This window comes from Oryzias latipes, chromosome 10 (genome assembly GCF_002234675.1).
Source record: "Oryzias latipes chromosome 10, ASM223467v1".
Lineage (NCBI taxonomy): Eukaryota > Metazoa > Chordata > Actinopteri > Beloniformes > Adrianichthyidae > Oryzias > Oryzias latipes.
The window spans coordinates 19476311-19491673 of NC_019868.2; the positions used below are offsets into that span (position 1 = coordinate 19476311).

Here is a 15363-nt window from a genome sequence, read left to right on the forward strand (position 1 = left end):
TGTAACTGTTAAGTGTACAACAGCGTTAAGAGTCCATACCAGTGTTAAACTCCAACCATAAGCTGCTCCTTGTTTGCGAACCAGAGGCACAGGTGTGCGCACTTCTCATGCACTTCGGGGGAGGGGAGTGACAGCCTAATGACAGGTGCGCTTCTTTTACTCACAGGGACAACTTACAGGAATGGTGACACTTGTGATTCCTTTCCTTATTTTCTGAAGAACTTATTTTCAGATGTGAAATCCATTTCCCAGATCAAATGAGTAGATGACTCTCTGTGTCAACGCTGTTTAGCCACAGTACCTGACTGAGTCAGCTAACTGCTGGTCAAGATCAGTGGATTTTTCTGATACAAATATAGCCTCAAATTGCATGCATGCACTCACAGCTTGTGCTAAGTGATTTAAATGTGGTCCTTTTACATTCACATCAGCTTATCATAAAGAGCACCCCTACTTACTGCATAACTACAGTAATTATGACTGTGCATGCAGCCTTCACATGTCTGATTTCAGTTATTCCAGGAGTAGTTGCTGATAGGCATTGCTATTTATTCAGAATCCCATGCAAACTTAAAAGAAATGTTCTGTTTAGACTTTTTAAATATTCACTGCCTTGTTCTTTAAACGATGTCCTTAAAATTGCATGATTTAATGAAGGTCTTTTTTCTACTTATTATCTAAACTTGCGACTCTGGGTTGACTATTAGCTCTCTGGTGTTGAGATTTGGAACGAGTAACAGAAAAATATGATCTTTTTTGTAAGCAGCTTATGCTGTGTAATTTGCAGCTGCAGTCTTTTTTGTCTTAACCATATTAGTCATCTGAATTTAGCCGCATTCATTCTTTAGGGATCAAGGGATGCTGTCAGCTGCATGAAAATTTCTTTTGTAAGAAATGACTTGAAATTTGAAATCAGCAACATTCAGACGCTTTGCTGCCCGGCTCCCAATTGCTTTCTTTTTTTCTTTTTTTTCTCCGAAATGCCGGTGGTTATTTGATGGTCTACATTTAAAAAGTAGCGTGGTTCTTTTCAGAGCAGTACACACACAAAGGCATACTTTCACAAACACCACATCTTTTCAGCTTCCACATTCTGGCACCACATATCATTGGAGATGACTCTTGTTTCTAAATGTAAGCATCCACCTCTCATCGGGAAAAGTGTGGAGCCAGGGAAGCTCATCTGTATTTTTGTCTTAGTCTCCAAAGTGTTTAATGAGAGTTGGCGGAGGCCTGTGTGGCAGATCAGATGGGCTCTATACGGAGAGAGACGCGGGGAGCTGTGGAGGAGGCTGAGGCTAAAGCCTGAGGCTCAGAGGAGAGCAGATCAGCACTTGAGACAGCGAGTAGCCAAACTATGCAAGAGCTTATCTCTGTTTCTCCTATCCGTCTCTGCCGCCTTCTTTTTTGTCTCCTTCCCAGCACATCCTGCTCAAGTATCCCGCATAATTCTGCAGTTTCTCCCTCACCCTTGTATCGACTCTGAACCCTGCACTGACTTGTGTTCAGAGCCAACAGACATGCCAAAATGTCAGATCAGGCCAACATTTCTAACAAAAGCTCCCACTATTGCAGCCATTAGCTAATGGTTAGTCCTCCGTTTTGGATGTGGCGTGGTGACACCTGCTCTGCACATCTGAACTGATGCCTCAAAATGAGAGGAAAGACCAAATAACCTGAAGAGATTTCTAACTTGTGTATAATATTTAAATTTGGGATCCCCATGGCTCGCCAGAGGACTCATGAGAGCTGAGCTTGTTTCAGAATAAACAGACTCGGGGCGTGTGTGTTTGTGCACGGATATGTTGTACACATGTGCCCATATGTCTCCTTTCTGCACTGCAGTTTTGCTTCTGCTTTGGAAATACGTAGTCATGCATAGCTGGATGCTATCATAGATAGCCATGCCCGCTGCTTTTTTATCAGGGAGATGAAAAAGCCCGTGGAAAATAAACGTGGCTGCAAAGCACATTAGTTCAGTGAAAAGACCGGAGCCATCTGGAGACAACTTTGCATCATTTTTAATCATTGTTTGTTTTGGCCTCTTCCTTTCATATCTAACTTTGCCTCATTTTAGGTGTTTTTTTTTATTGCAGTTTTTGCTATGAAGGAGCAAAGTCAGTTATTGATTTGAACCAAAAGAGAGTTTTTTATTTTATTTCTAATGAATTAGTCAGAATAAACGATGACTGTATAATATTTGTCTCTGGTGAATCGCCCACTCCTGTGATGTGCACACAAACAAATCAGGTCTCTTTTTTCTTCCGACTTGATAACTGGGATTAGGGGAGGGGACTGTGCACACAGGTGTTGACAGGCCAGCAGGAGAGCGGGAGCGGCCCGCTGGTCCCAGCGGTACTTGTCCATATCCTTGTGTTCCCTTCAAAGACAGGGAAACCATAGGTGTTCAATGATCTCCGTCCGTCCGTCCGTGGCTATTGTCCTTTTGAACAGCAGAGACTCAAACAGGCCCCCCCACAGACCTGTAAAGAATGGTTGGAGTCCCTTTGCTTTTTCCCCTCGGCAGCATGTCCAAATGGGGGCCTGCCACTGGGTTATTGTATTACTGTCCCTCCTCAGAGACCTGCCTGACCTGAAACCTGCGGTGCTGCATGATTGAAAATCAGCTGTGGTGCCTTTTGCCGAATTGCTAAAATCTTTTTTCTGGGGATTTAATAGGGAAAATTGTGGCTTTGGATTATGGTGTTCTGATGTGGACTCTGACGGGTAAAATGATTAGATTTGTCCTAATTTCAGATTTGAAAAAAATATATTGCTGCTCTTTGCTGCACCAGAGAAAAGCATAACAGAAACTTTTATTTTCTCAGAAATAAGTCTAATTTTCTATCAAAAATATATATTTAAAAAACGATTTTAGCTCTTTGTCTTTCTTTGATTCTTTGGTATCCAGCCTTAAGTTAAAGTTCTCCACTTGGATTCACAAATTTCCAAGCATAGCTTTGCTTGGCACCGTTCGTTGGTCATTTGTCCTGTTTTGTCTCTGAAATGATAAATAAAGCTCAGCACGGATCTCGATCTTGTCTATTTATTTCACAACGCTGTGGAAAAACCGAATGGCAACATAATGTATTCATTAGGATGTCATTTGCTTTTCAATTATTCTCATTCAAACCCCGGATAATCAGCCCACTGAACCACGAATGGGTCCACTCAATGCCAAACAAGGACAATTATCTGATTGGTTCTGCCGTCTGCCAAAATGGATCTGACTGCAGGAAGACCAGCCTTTACCAGCATCCCACCACACATTCTAATGCACACATCCTCCAGTGGTCTTACGAAGACGCTGGGGAGTGTTCAGGCTTCTGCAGCATCAGAGTTTTGTTTAGGAACTTGCTCTAACTCACACATCATCGCCTTTCATTTGATTTTCCAAATTGAGAATTGCTTGAAAACCAAATTGAATCAATTTTGGGTGCAATTCTGCAATAATTGGTGGCCTCATTTATATTTTATCAGCCAAAACCTCATTACCTGCAGTGGGCTGTACTGCTCTCTGGGGGGGTTTGCCCCCTGCTCTCTTTATTACCACGATTAATGAGCGCTAAGGTCTCTCAACCCTTTGGTCAGTTAGAGGAAGGGGTTGCAGCTGTCATAGAGGTAGACTTGGTGTGTGCAGGTAATCCTCATCAGTTCCCCCTTCATCCTTACATTTGGACGAGAAAAAAAAAAGTAATAAGAGCGAGGCAGTGCCCGCCCCCATGAGAGCTCATTACTGCTCTTTTTCCCATTACCCGAATGGTGAGCTTCCTCAGGCCTGGTTCTGTGTCACTGTCAATATCACTCTGAGCCATCACCCTCCACTGGCCACAGTGCCAAGTTCCTGGCACTTTGTGTGAAATGTCCTCTCTTTTTTTTTCTGTGTCTGGAAAAAAAGTGCTGATGTTTCCCACAGCCAGAGGTGTTAAGAACTATTACCGACCCATTTTCATTCATCTCTTTTTATGGTGCTGATGGTGGAGCATTTAAAAATGATGGTCGGAGTGCACACTTTTCTTCAGAGCACCACCTGATGAACTGGGTTTGTTCTTGTTTAACAAATCTGGCTTTAAACACACATTTGTTAGTTTTTTTTAACAGTAAGAGCAGTATTGCTTTACAGATTTGTGTTGAGATTACTAAACCACAGAAACGTGTGCAGCAGACTCGCATGAGGAGTTTGTCTAAGCTGCATCTGATTTCCATGTCGAAAATAAACAAAGAAGGCGGAATAGAGACAATATGGCTCTCCTCAGCAGTTGTACGTGCTGCGGTCTCCCTGTGCAGCTGGTGGATTTAAGTATGTGCAAGTGGATTTGCATGTTGTAAAAAAAGTATCCAGTTTACATTTTGCCGTGTGGTTTGGATGTCAACAGAGAATTGCAGCACCGCTCGTCTTACATGCAAATACGCAGCAGCTTTTACACCACTGCTGCAACTAAACTTTAGAGGCATTCTGCATGTTTTGCTTTTCATATCAGTGTTGTCGTTTTTTTCCATCTGCTTTGAGCTCTTGGTCATCCTCATCCGTGCTTTTTGTCTGTTATCAGTGGACGGAGGGTGGAGCGAGTGGAGCAAGTGGTCGGCGTGCGGCGCGGACTGTTCGATGTGGAGGAGCAGGGAGTGCACCCAGCCTTCACCTGGAACTGGCGGCAAAGACTGCCAGGGACTCGACCTCCAATCTTTAAACTGTACCAGTGAGCAGTGCCCACAGAGTGAGTGATCACTCTATGCTTTCACTCTGCAACCCATACTTTCAGTGTTCCAAGATTGAAAACGCTAAAAAGAAGTATTAGTACTGAAATATTTAAAGGGTTTCTTTGTCACCAGGACTTGAAAAGTGCCAAGTGTTTACACAATCTTCATCAGACACTAAATGAGTTAATTACAAACAGTTCAAAGAGACCAGAGCACAGGATTTGGAATTAATTAGTTCTTATTGGAAGGAGGATGGAGAACAATGAAAGAGGAAGCCATTTTTTCCTCACTCTTTTCATGTTCTTGGAAACATTAAAAAAAAAAAATAGAAAGAAAAGTCACGCTCTTTCAGAGTCTGAGTCCCAAAAGACTTGAATTAATCCTCCAAAGGCTGTGGAGGAGAAAGCTGTCCTTCCCATCAGGCACTTGTTCACACATTGCATTCATCTGCTGGCTCTACCCCACCTGGGTGACCTTTTCAGGTGATCATTTCTAATTAACACCAGAGCGCCATTTCCTGCTAAGATGATATACTGTATTACAATGTGAGTCTTTGCTGTGTTCTCTGACCTGTTAATGGAGTCAGGAATTAAAGCATCTCTCAACCTGTCAGATTAATGACCACGGGTTCATGTGGCTTTGAAAATGCGCACGTCTTGGATATATGTGGACACTGTTACACTCAGGGTTTGTGTATTTTTTTATGCTTGTCATTTATACAGGCAGCCTAGAAGGCAACTAGCAGTGCTTGATTATTTAGTAGAATTACCACAGTGGTGTAAAATCTAAAGCTAGAAATGAACCAGGAAGACAGAAATCCCTCGTTCCAGATGACCTAAGAGCTTTTTACAAAAATCAATGTTAATACAACCATAAAATGGGGAAAAAAACCTTGTTATAAATAGGGCCATTGATCATTACTTTACATGCTGATCTGATTCAATTCACGATCAACGATTCACAGCTCAAACCACAATTCTTACAACTTCATATAATATGCTTAAATTATTGTGATATGTGTATTTTTACTAAATGCAGGAAAATTCCAATAATATGTATTTAAACACCATCATTCATACCTTTATTTGGAAGAGGAGAACAAAATGAACAAAACAAAACAGTAAAAAACACAAAGATTTAGAAATAAAGAAAGAAATCACTTTCAACATCACAATCAAACGTTTTGCTGTCAACTTCACTTCAGCACTAAAAAACACAGACATCACTGTTGTTTTGGAACATTTAACTGCAAATCCTGACATTTTTCGCCGCAGTTTTTTCAACTTCAAAGTTTTGCTGACGAGGCTTCTAGCAGATAGATGACAAAAAGATGGTAAATGAAGACACAGCAACACTTACATAAAATGACACTGGAGCAACTAGAAAACACTCAGAGTCCTTTAATCCAAACTGATAACAGTGTTTCCAACAGACATGTTTTAAAAAAAACACCTTTTTTTATTTTTAATGAAAATACAGAAAACGTTAGATCAATTTCATACAGACGCCTTCTGGTACGACTTCTCCACCGTGCTAGCAGACACTTGTGTGACGTCTCATGATAAATCACAAGATTTTAGTAATATTCTCAATTTTTATATTCATTTTATTTTATTATTCAAACCGTCAACTATATTTAAAAGCAAAATTAGTTTTTTAGAGGTTGTTTCAGTAAACTGAACTTAAGTCTCATTTTTTCTTTTAGATCTAAGAAAACAACTTGACAACTTTACTTTAAAGATGCAATTGGTGACAATAGTGCTTACAGTTTTTTTTAGTTTATATACTTAAAATCCAAAATTATTTGACCACTTTAGACCCATAATTACTGAGCCCTCCAGGTGCCAGTGGTTAAAAAATAATAAAAAAAAAAAAAAATCTGATAAACCATGTGCACGGATTACTAAACCGTGCACACAGATGAATCAAGTGCGCTCATACTGTTGCGTAATTGTGCGCGCGCACACATTGCATGTCTCTGAGCAAAGCAGCCCGACTCGTAGCTTCGACTTTGCAGGCAGGGGAGGGTGCTGTGTTAAGGTGTGTGCAACGGAGGAGGCTTCGGACCGCAGTCCTTCCAGCTGTTCTGCGTGAGCGGGCTGCCGGACTCAGGAGAACCGTTTGTCTCTCTGGAGATTTGTATCTCCAAGCAGAGGAGCGGCTCTGGGACGGTCGGAGGTGACTTTCGAATGAACGATCCTGACTGTTCTGGAACAGATTGGGATAATTTGCGCGTTATTTCAATTATAAAACAACAAAGCAAACCAAGAAATGTCTTAGCGTTGTGTGTCAAAAGCCTATTTAAACAGCCTGCAGGACCTCCGGTAGCTGCAGATCAGCAGAAATATCAAACACAGAACAAGATTTTGGCTTCCCGTCCAGAGAGAATGACATCTTGAACAGAAATCCTGTGAGTGGCGCACTCTGCCTGATCTGCATGGTAAACACTGGAGTCTTAATGGGGATCAGTTGACATGGACGAATGAATTAATAAACCAAATTATGTCTGTTGCTCTGTTTGATAAAATCAAATGGGCTGCTGCTTGGGTGGGGAGAGCATGTGTTTTGCAGAGAATCTTCAGAGATCAACTGCATGTGAATGATGCATTATGTGTATGTGTTAGCACTCTTAGCATGCATGGGTGTGTGTGTGTGTTTGGGTGTGTGTTAGGTGATTGCTGAGTTTGGCTGCTGCAAGGAAACATGGAGCTCAGTTGGCCCATCATCAAAGGTCAGCAGCTCCTCCTCAGAGAAGCAAGTCATATACACAAAGATGCCAGTCATTGTTCCTCACACACACTCTGTATTTACACTGACGGAGCAGAGCGGAGTGTTGCCCTCTGAAGTATGCCTGTCCCAATCTGTTCCTAGCAGATGCATTTCCGTAGACAATTGCTGTGTGAAGTATTAAATTAAGCAAAGTAGCAGGATGATTTTGGCTTGTCAGCAACTCCCAGCCTTCAACAATATCTGCAGGCCATTAGCTAAGATGAAAACTTCCTCTGGAAACAAAAGACCCCCTTCTCTTGCAATGTACTTGAACAAAACAACTGCAGAGTGAGTCACAATGCAACAAAAGCTGTCCTCTGTCTGTGGACCCTACAGACAAGCTCCCACATTAAACCAGGAATGACATATGTTAGATGAGGTTATTGTTTTGGCATTGCTTCCATGAGAATCACAGCACAGCTCACGCTTTGCGTTACAGACAGATCAGATCCAAGCAGGATCGGTTTCATAAAGCCAAGCCGGAGATGCAGCTTTAAAAAAGCCAGGCGGCTGGAAAGGATGGACGCGCTGGCAGAGCGCCAGAGCCCAAATGGCAGACAGGTGTAAGAGGGCGAGGAAAGGTCACGGAGGAAAAATAACAGTGTTTGGTTCTCCGGCTCAGGAAATTAGAACGACATAAAAACAATTATTTGCCTTAATTCGTGCAATAAAGGTAATGAACGTAATTTTCAGCGGCAGCCCATTTTGGGGCTGTCGCAAATGATCGAGATGGGGGTGACATGCAAATAACATTAAAACCGTCGGCTGTCTTTAATCTGCTTTTCATTAAAGACGCACTCTAATGAAAATCCTGTTTCTGGTGTCTTTAACATGTTCTTGTGGTATTTTTCCTCATGATGGAGGACATAAACAAAGAATATTAAGATTAAAATAGCTTTTCTGAGTATTTCCTTTTTCAAATTGCTGTGAATGAGGAACAGACGACAAAAACGCATTTGGAAAAAGCTTGTCGCATTGACGCAGGTGCTACAATCAGCGGGCAACAAACTCCCTGCTCTGCTCTATTCCGATGCATCCACTTGTAGACGACTACATCCATGTAAGTCTTTGTTTTCTTTGTCTGAGCTGATATCTGGCTCAAAACTACCACTGGATAACTACAATTTTGTTGCATCTGTAATGCTAAGTTTGGGTTGTGAGAGGTTGTAAGCTAGCAGGACAGTGTGTAAATTGATTGATGATGGGAAATGGAAGAGGGATTACTCTGCCAACATTCCAGCAGAAATCAGAGGCAAATTTCTAATGAGCTACTGCAGCTCTGCAGAAACTATTTCCTGGAAAATTACCCAGGTTTTTTGGTTTTGGCTAAAAAAAGCATAATCATAATTAGTCTTAATATTCTTTGTTCATGTGCTACACTGTACCCCACACCTTGTCCACAATAACCATATCCACCTTGAAATAACTGAACTGGACTTTGCATTGCTGCAAATTAACATCAAGCTGTTATTGACTCAACACCTGTGTACACTGAATGTCTTTTTTTTGTTTAGCCCTTGCTGGAGGTTTTTTGTAATGCTGTTGCACTTTGGTTATTTATTTATTGCGTATTTATTTGGTGAATCTGAGTTTTTTTTCCAGCTTTGAAATAATTAAGGTGATTGTCGATGCTCCAAATGCAAATTTGTTGTTTTAATAACAATGACAGATACATATATCTTGAATCTTGACTTAAAAGACCGCTGGGATGGCTTCTACAACAGATCAAAATATGATCGGAGTGGGACTTTAAAATCTGTAATTTGCTGTTAAGGCAGCGGCTGTTTTTAGCATGGGTTTGGTTCACAGGGTTGTGTAAAAAAATTACCGTCCATTTATTTTGGGCCATATTTCACCTGGACCCACGGAGAGATGGGACGACTGTATTGTGGAGATAGTAATGGTCGCATTCGCTTTGAGAGTTTTAGTAGCCATATTTCCATGACCTTAAGAACTCAGGAGTTATTCATCTTCAGGCGGGTGACTAGGGCTGGCCATGGGATGAAATATATTCTCAGGTCTCCTGATAAATGCCAAGCGAAGAGATGCAGCAGAGTCTGAAGCTTTTTTTTTATATATATATATCAGTGCTGCTGAGCGGGGAGCAGGTAGAGAGAGGGAGGCTATCAGGTGTGGACATTGTGCTGACTGTCAATTCAGCAAGAGTCCAAACTTTAGCAGTGGCCAGACACCCCACCTCAACTGAGATGAATTATACCAGCCCTCTTTAAGCCAGAAGCTGATCCCTCACCAGTTGGAGGAGTGGGAGTGAAAGCTAGGGAGCCATCAATAATGTTAAATAAAAGCTTTTCACATCTATAGATTATCCTCAGATGGGTGTCAGTAATGATGACGAATAACAGACACAGAGAAGCAGACGTTCCTGGAGAACAATTAAGCTGCAACTGAGGATGGGACAATGTTCATCCAACAGGAAAATATGTGGATTGGTTCAAAGTTTGCCTGGAAAGAGAGGACATGTTGGATAGGGACTGAAGTGGAGCCCATCCAATTACAAAACCTGATTAGCTCTGTCAATTAAACCGTGATGGATGTCCTTTCAATTATTGGCTGGCATCATGGAAATCAATGAGTGCTGGCCAGAGGGAGCTCAGAGCGGTCGCAGCAAAGCATGGGGAGCATTTCTTAGTGACACGTGGCGGGTCAGATAAAACTTCACTCAGAGATGGTCCGATAAGCTGCCGGAGATTACGGTCAGAACAGAGGAGGGGAGAGGTGAGAGGGAGAGGAAGAAAAGAAAGAGGGGAGGAGAGCGTTCTGATTGACTGACTTTATTGTCTAGATGCCAGAGCGTCACGCTGGGAAAAATAAGAGCAGAGATACGGGATCTTTGCATCTGAGGGTATCCAGGTGTCTTTGGTGTGCCCTCAGAAAGTAAACAACAGACAGGCAACCTAAGCTATATTTGTCCAATCAGAAGGCAGCTGGCTTGTCTCCTTGCTGACGGGTGTTGTTTTTGTCTTTTGAGAGTCTGCACATCGCTGAATGTACAGCAGCTCAGAGGTACAAACATCACAGCGTCATTTGTTCTTTGACTCCCAAAATACCACCTTTCAAGGTAACTTTAGAGAGGCTTCAGCAAACAGTAGAAGAAGTCGAATGAAGACATGTCTGACTGACTCCTAGTGGACTCAAGTGAGGTTTTTTTTGCAAAGCTAATGAACTAAAATTGATCACTTGTCAAGAGAACTCCAAACACTGCTTAGGGTATCAGGTTATACTGAGGTAATCACGTACAAAATGGATTCTCGCATTTCTTTTCATGACTTGGTGACATTGGTTTTGGACAAATGTGGGGAAAAACACTTTACATCCTGTCTTTTCATCATTCTCACAGCACAGATTTACTAACTAAACATGTCAAGCAGATTCTTTCAAAGTTACATTACACATGGTAAAAGAACAATGAAATATTCATGGAATCAAATGCAAATCGGATTGATTTTGACACAAACCTCTTGGACATATTATTTCTGCCATGCAAATCACACACATGCTGTCAATCACATTCTGCCCCGTTAATCGTTTTCATTCTAATTTTTTCTCCTGGTACGTCATTTATTCTGGCTTCAGTCCTCTTCCTTTTGTTGTCAACTCGGCACGCGTCAGCCTGCAGCACTTTAACCTTTGCTGTTGTTCCCCGTCCCTCAAAGCCTCGCTGCTCAATGAATCCCCTCCTTGACTCTGTTCGGCTGACAGCTCTACGCCCCCGTGGTTCTCTGGCACAATGGCCCTCCACAAAGGCCCTGAGAGCATCCACCACCTCCGCCACCAAATTTCACCAGCCTGGGGAGACAGTTATAGCAAATCCCATTCTCTCCAAAAAAAATAAAAAAAATTAAACACACAACCATGCACAACAGAGTGAACACTTTGATGTTTTCTGGGCTTCGCTGTCATCCTCATGCTGTACTTTTGGGAAGAAGAGGATTGTTCTTTTTTTTTTAAGAGATATGTGAATTGAGGGAATTTCACAAGGAAATCCTTCCATTTTCCTTGTCTGCGTGGGGGTGACACAAAGAAAGAGATTTACCTTGAGATGGTTAAAGATTCAACACAAAGAAAGAGATTTACCTTGAGATGGTTAAAGATTCATTCAACAGCAAAATAACAGCAGCAATAAAACTCTACTACCCTTCACTCTTTTTGGTGGTCCTTTATTATGAAACTGATAAAAATCCAACGAATAAGTAGAAAAGTAGAAAAGTCAAACATTCGTTTTCAGGATTCTTTGAAAATGGATTTTAACTCTTTAACACTTTAGCTGCAGTTTTAATGTTACTTGAATTACAGGAACTCTTAAACTGTTTGCACAATTACCATCGGCACAAAGCTGCTTTTCTGCCTGTCAGAATTTTAGAAATTAGGAAAGTTGCATAAACAATGGAAGAGTTAACGGTGGTTCAAAGAGCGAGTTTTATTTTGTGTTTCTGTGCACCAGTCAACCCAAAGCTGCTTTTTTTCCAGTGCAGAATCCATTGGAATTATGAAAATTGCGTAAAAAACGGTTGATGAGTTACATTAGTTTGAAAATCGTGTTTTCTTTTGGGTTTCTGTACGGCAATTACCCCAAATGTTGGAATTATGGATGTTGTGTAAATATTTGTTGCTTGTTTTATTTTGTGTTGGTTTGCACTAATCCGTGTTAAACTGCCTGTTTCCACATCAGAATCTGTTGGAATTTTGGAAATTGCATAAATGGCCAAAGAGTTAACCAGTGACAGAAGAAGTTTTCCCTCTTCATTTAACATCTGTTTCCCGTCTTACAGCTGTCCGTGGAGCTGAGGATGTGGCGCTCTATGTGGGCATGGTGGCGGTGGCCCTGTGTCTGACTCTATTGCTCATCGTGGTCGTCCTGGTGTACAGACGCAAGAAAGAAGGCCTTGATGCTGACGTGGCGGACTCCTCCATCCTCACCACTGGCTTCCAGCCCATGGGCATCAAGCCCAGCAAGCCAGGTGTGTGGGCACCGCGGCCACGCAGGCCGCCCCACCGCAGTAGGACACTGTTCTTTTGTTCTGCCGCCGTCTGTCCGTCTTTTCCCTGTGGCACTAGAGTACCAAAGAAACAGTTTTTTGTGGTTGTGTAGGTGGTGTGGATTCGTTTACATGGGTTTGTAGTCTAAGGATGATTTAAAGTTGGTGTGTGTGCATGTGTGTGGCTCACAGGCTGTTTATTTGCCCGCCTGACACATTATGTTTTGCTGCCACCTCATTGTCAGGGAGTGTAGCCACTATATTTACTGACTGTGCGGAGCCTCTAAGGTTTAACAGCGAGTAATAGAAACACAACTTTCTGAGGATGAAGACAGCGAGCTGGGCCGCACTGCCTTTGATTCACTGTGAGGGGGAAAAAAAGGAATGTGCTGTGGATGCTAAGCTGCATCTGACTTCTGTTTTGTATTGATTGTATGAATGCTAAAGAGATGGAGTGATGGAGGGAGAAGAATGGGAATTTATTGGCTTTGAGTGAAATCTGTGTTTGTGTACAGGGAAGTGTGTGCATGTGTGAATATTTTTTCTGCAGCATGTGTCTTTGTTTCAGTTTGCTGTGCGTGTTGCAACAGATTTAGAGAGTGTGAGGGCTGTTTCTGGCATATAGGAACCCACAGATTCACACATTTGCTTTTGTCTGTCTCTGTTTCTGTTATTCAAACAGAGAACTCTCATTTGCTCACCATTCAGCCTGATCTGACTACCACCACCACCAGTTACCAGGGCACACTGCGCTCTCGCCACGATGCTACAGCCAAGTTTTCCATGACCAACGGGCCTCTGCTGGACCCGCTTCCCAATGGCTCTCACACCTTGCACAACGGCAAGCTCAATCCGGATCCTGCAGAGTTTGTCAGCAGGTTTTCCACTCAGAGCTACTTTAAAACTCTCCCCCGTGATGTGGCAAACACCTCCTACGGCACATTCAACTTCCTAGGCGGGAGGCTGACGATTCCCAACACAGGTTTGTTCTTTAGTCAGGCTTCTCTCTGTCATACCTGTTCTCTAGTTCTGCTGATTCTGGCAAGAATCAAAAGAATACTTTTCAAGCTGTGGTGACACAGGGTAAGAGCTGTAGAAAAAGGTGCATGAGCCAATACTTACTGGATAAATCTGATCCAGCACACACACATTAAAAGTAGACACTGTAAAACCTAAAGTATTCACACACTCATCCTTCCCATGGCCACGGGTGAATGAAATCATGCACCTGGGTATGTCTACACTTTTACAAACAAAACAAAAAAAGAGTGTGCCATTCCCAGGAGCTCAGTAAAATCTAGCAAAGTTCTGTGATGCAGTTGGGAAATTTGCAGCCACATTATAGCAAAGGAGATGACATAGGGTACTTCGACACATATCTGCTGATCATACATACAGACATCAGATTAGCTCAAAACAGTGTAGAGAGTTTTATAGAATAAGCTTCCATGGCCGAGCAGCTACATCCCAGCTGTATATCACCAAGTGCAATGCGAAGGATCCACAGGACTTTACAGCAGTGGAGATGCCGCCTCTAGTGGGGCAAATCACGCTTCTCCATCTGGCAATCTGATGGGCGAGTCTGGATTTGGCAGGTGACCTTGACCAGACCTTGCACGAGGCAAGGTCTCTAAAAATGTGGATGAGTGAATTTGGTGTGGAAGAGCCTGCACAGACTACAGACTATTATCAAAGTACATGAAGTCATGTTGAGTGGTAGGAACTGGGTACAACAACAAAATATCTCCCAGTTTGGATACCCAGATGGATCATTTCAAATATTTCTTATTGACTTCTATACGTGTGTATATTTGCGGTAGTGCACACATATCAGCAGATTTAGGTGTAGATGAAAGCTGCCTTTATTTGATAATCACACAGGAGAAAATCCTCTCCAGCGCACCTACCAGGGTCCTTTTAGAAGAGGCCATCTTTTTCCATCGGTTTCGGTTCAGTTACTTTGTCCGCTCCGGAGTTTGATTGACCCCAAGGGTGCTCTTCCATCAGCTCATTTGGCCTGATAAAAGCACATGCCGTCTCTCCCTGTCCATCATTATTTATGACCCGAGATCCAGTTTCTGTCAAATCTAAAAGCACTCAATACATTGTTGTTATTATGTCTCTGCAAGTTCTTTGTGACACGGACGAGATAGCACTGTACACACAAGGCTCAGGGAAGTGTAACATGACAGTCTCTGAAATTAGTTTTCACCATGGAGGTCCCTGTAGAGCTGCAGTACGGGAAAATAGTCACCTGCATTGTCCAGTTAAACTTTCACACGCACACTCATTCAAGTTTATAGATTCTTGTAATAGCTGGAGTCAACCTAAAAGCAATTTCCAATTTTGTGGAATTTGGACAACACAGTTGAATATTAATGTCTTGGATATTGGCAGGAGTTCTCTCAACAAACCTCTGTCATCTATTCCTTTGTCTGCCATACTTTAAATAAACAACAGCTGCCATGTAAACAGTTTATAAACTGATAGTATATGGGGACATTCTGCATCACCACACTGCAGTTTTAATGTCTTTCTGACAAGGCGTTAACAAGCAGAATTAATCATGAACAGCTCTCTCGTTCCACCCTAAACTCACCGCTTTTAATAGGTTCACACTTAAAGTACAGTCATTCGTTTTTCAGGCTTTATCCAAATTGAATTAACTGATTTCTGTCAAGGACATCAGTTTGTTTTACAGGGAAAAGGTTGTTTCTACAGTAGGATAGAGTTTTAGAAAATGTTTCCTCAATTATTCAAGTCAGCCTGAAAGGTCTTTGTAAGAGGGAAACTTCAATGTTTGATCAGCTCCTGAAAGGTTAAAGTAAGTGACAAATTTTAACATGCAGTCATGCAGAAACTTTTTTTTGCTTCTCCTAAAATGGATAATTTTGCAAAA

The 15363-nt window shown here is 42.1% G+C and overlaps 1 protein-coding gene across 4 annotated transcripts in view; it reads left to right on the forward strand.

The window, feature by feature from the left end:
- The window catches only part of unc5a (unc-5 netrin receptor A), a 155829-nt gene that overhangs the window by 119685 nt on the left and 20781 nt on the right, over window positions 1–15363 (forward strand). For 2 of the 4 annotated variants that reach the window (XM_020706676.2, XM_020706677.2), the window contains 3 exons: window positions 4551–4715; window positions 12258–12485; window positions 13147–13446. In XM_020706676.2, the coding sequence (XP_020562335.1) occupies window positions 4551–4715; window positions 12258–12485; window positions 13147–13446 (693 nt within the window). The remainder of the gene's footprint in view (window positions 1–4550; window positions 4716–12257; window positions 12486–13146; window positions 13447–15363) is intronic. The other 2 variants (XM_004073514.4, XM_020706678.2) reach the window with 1 other exon arrangement.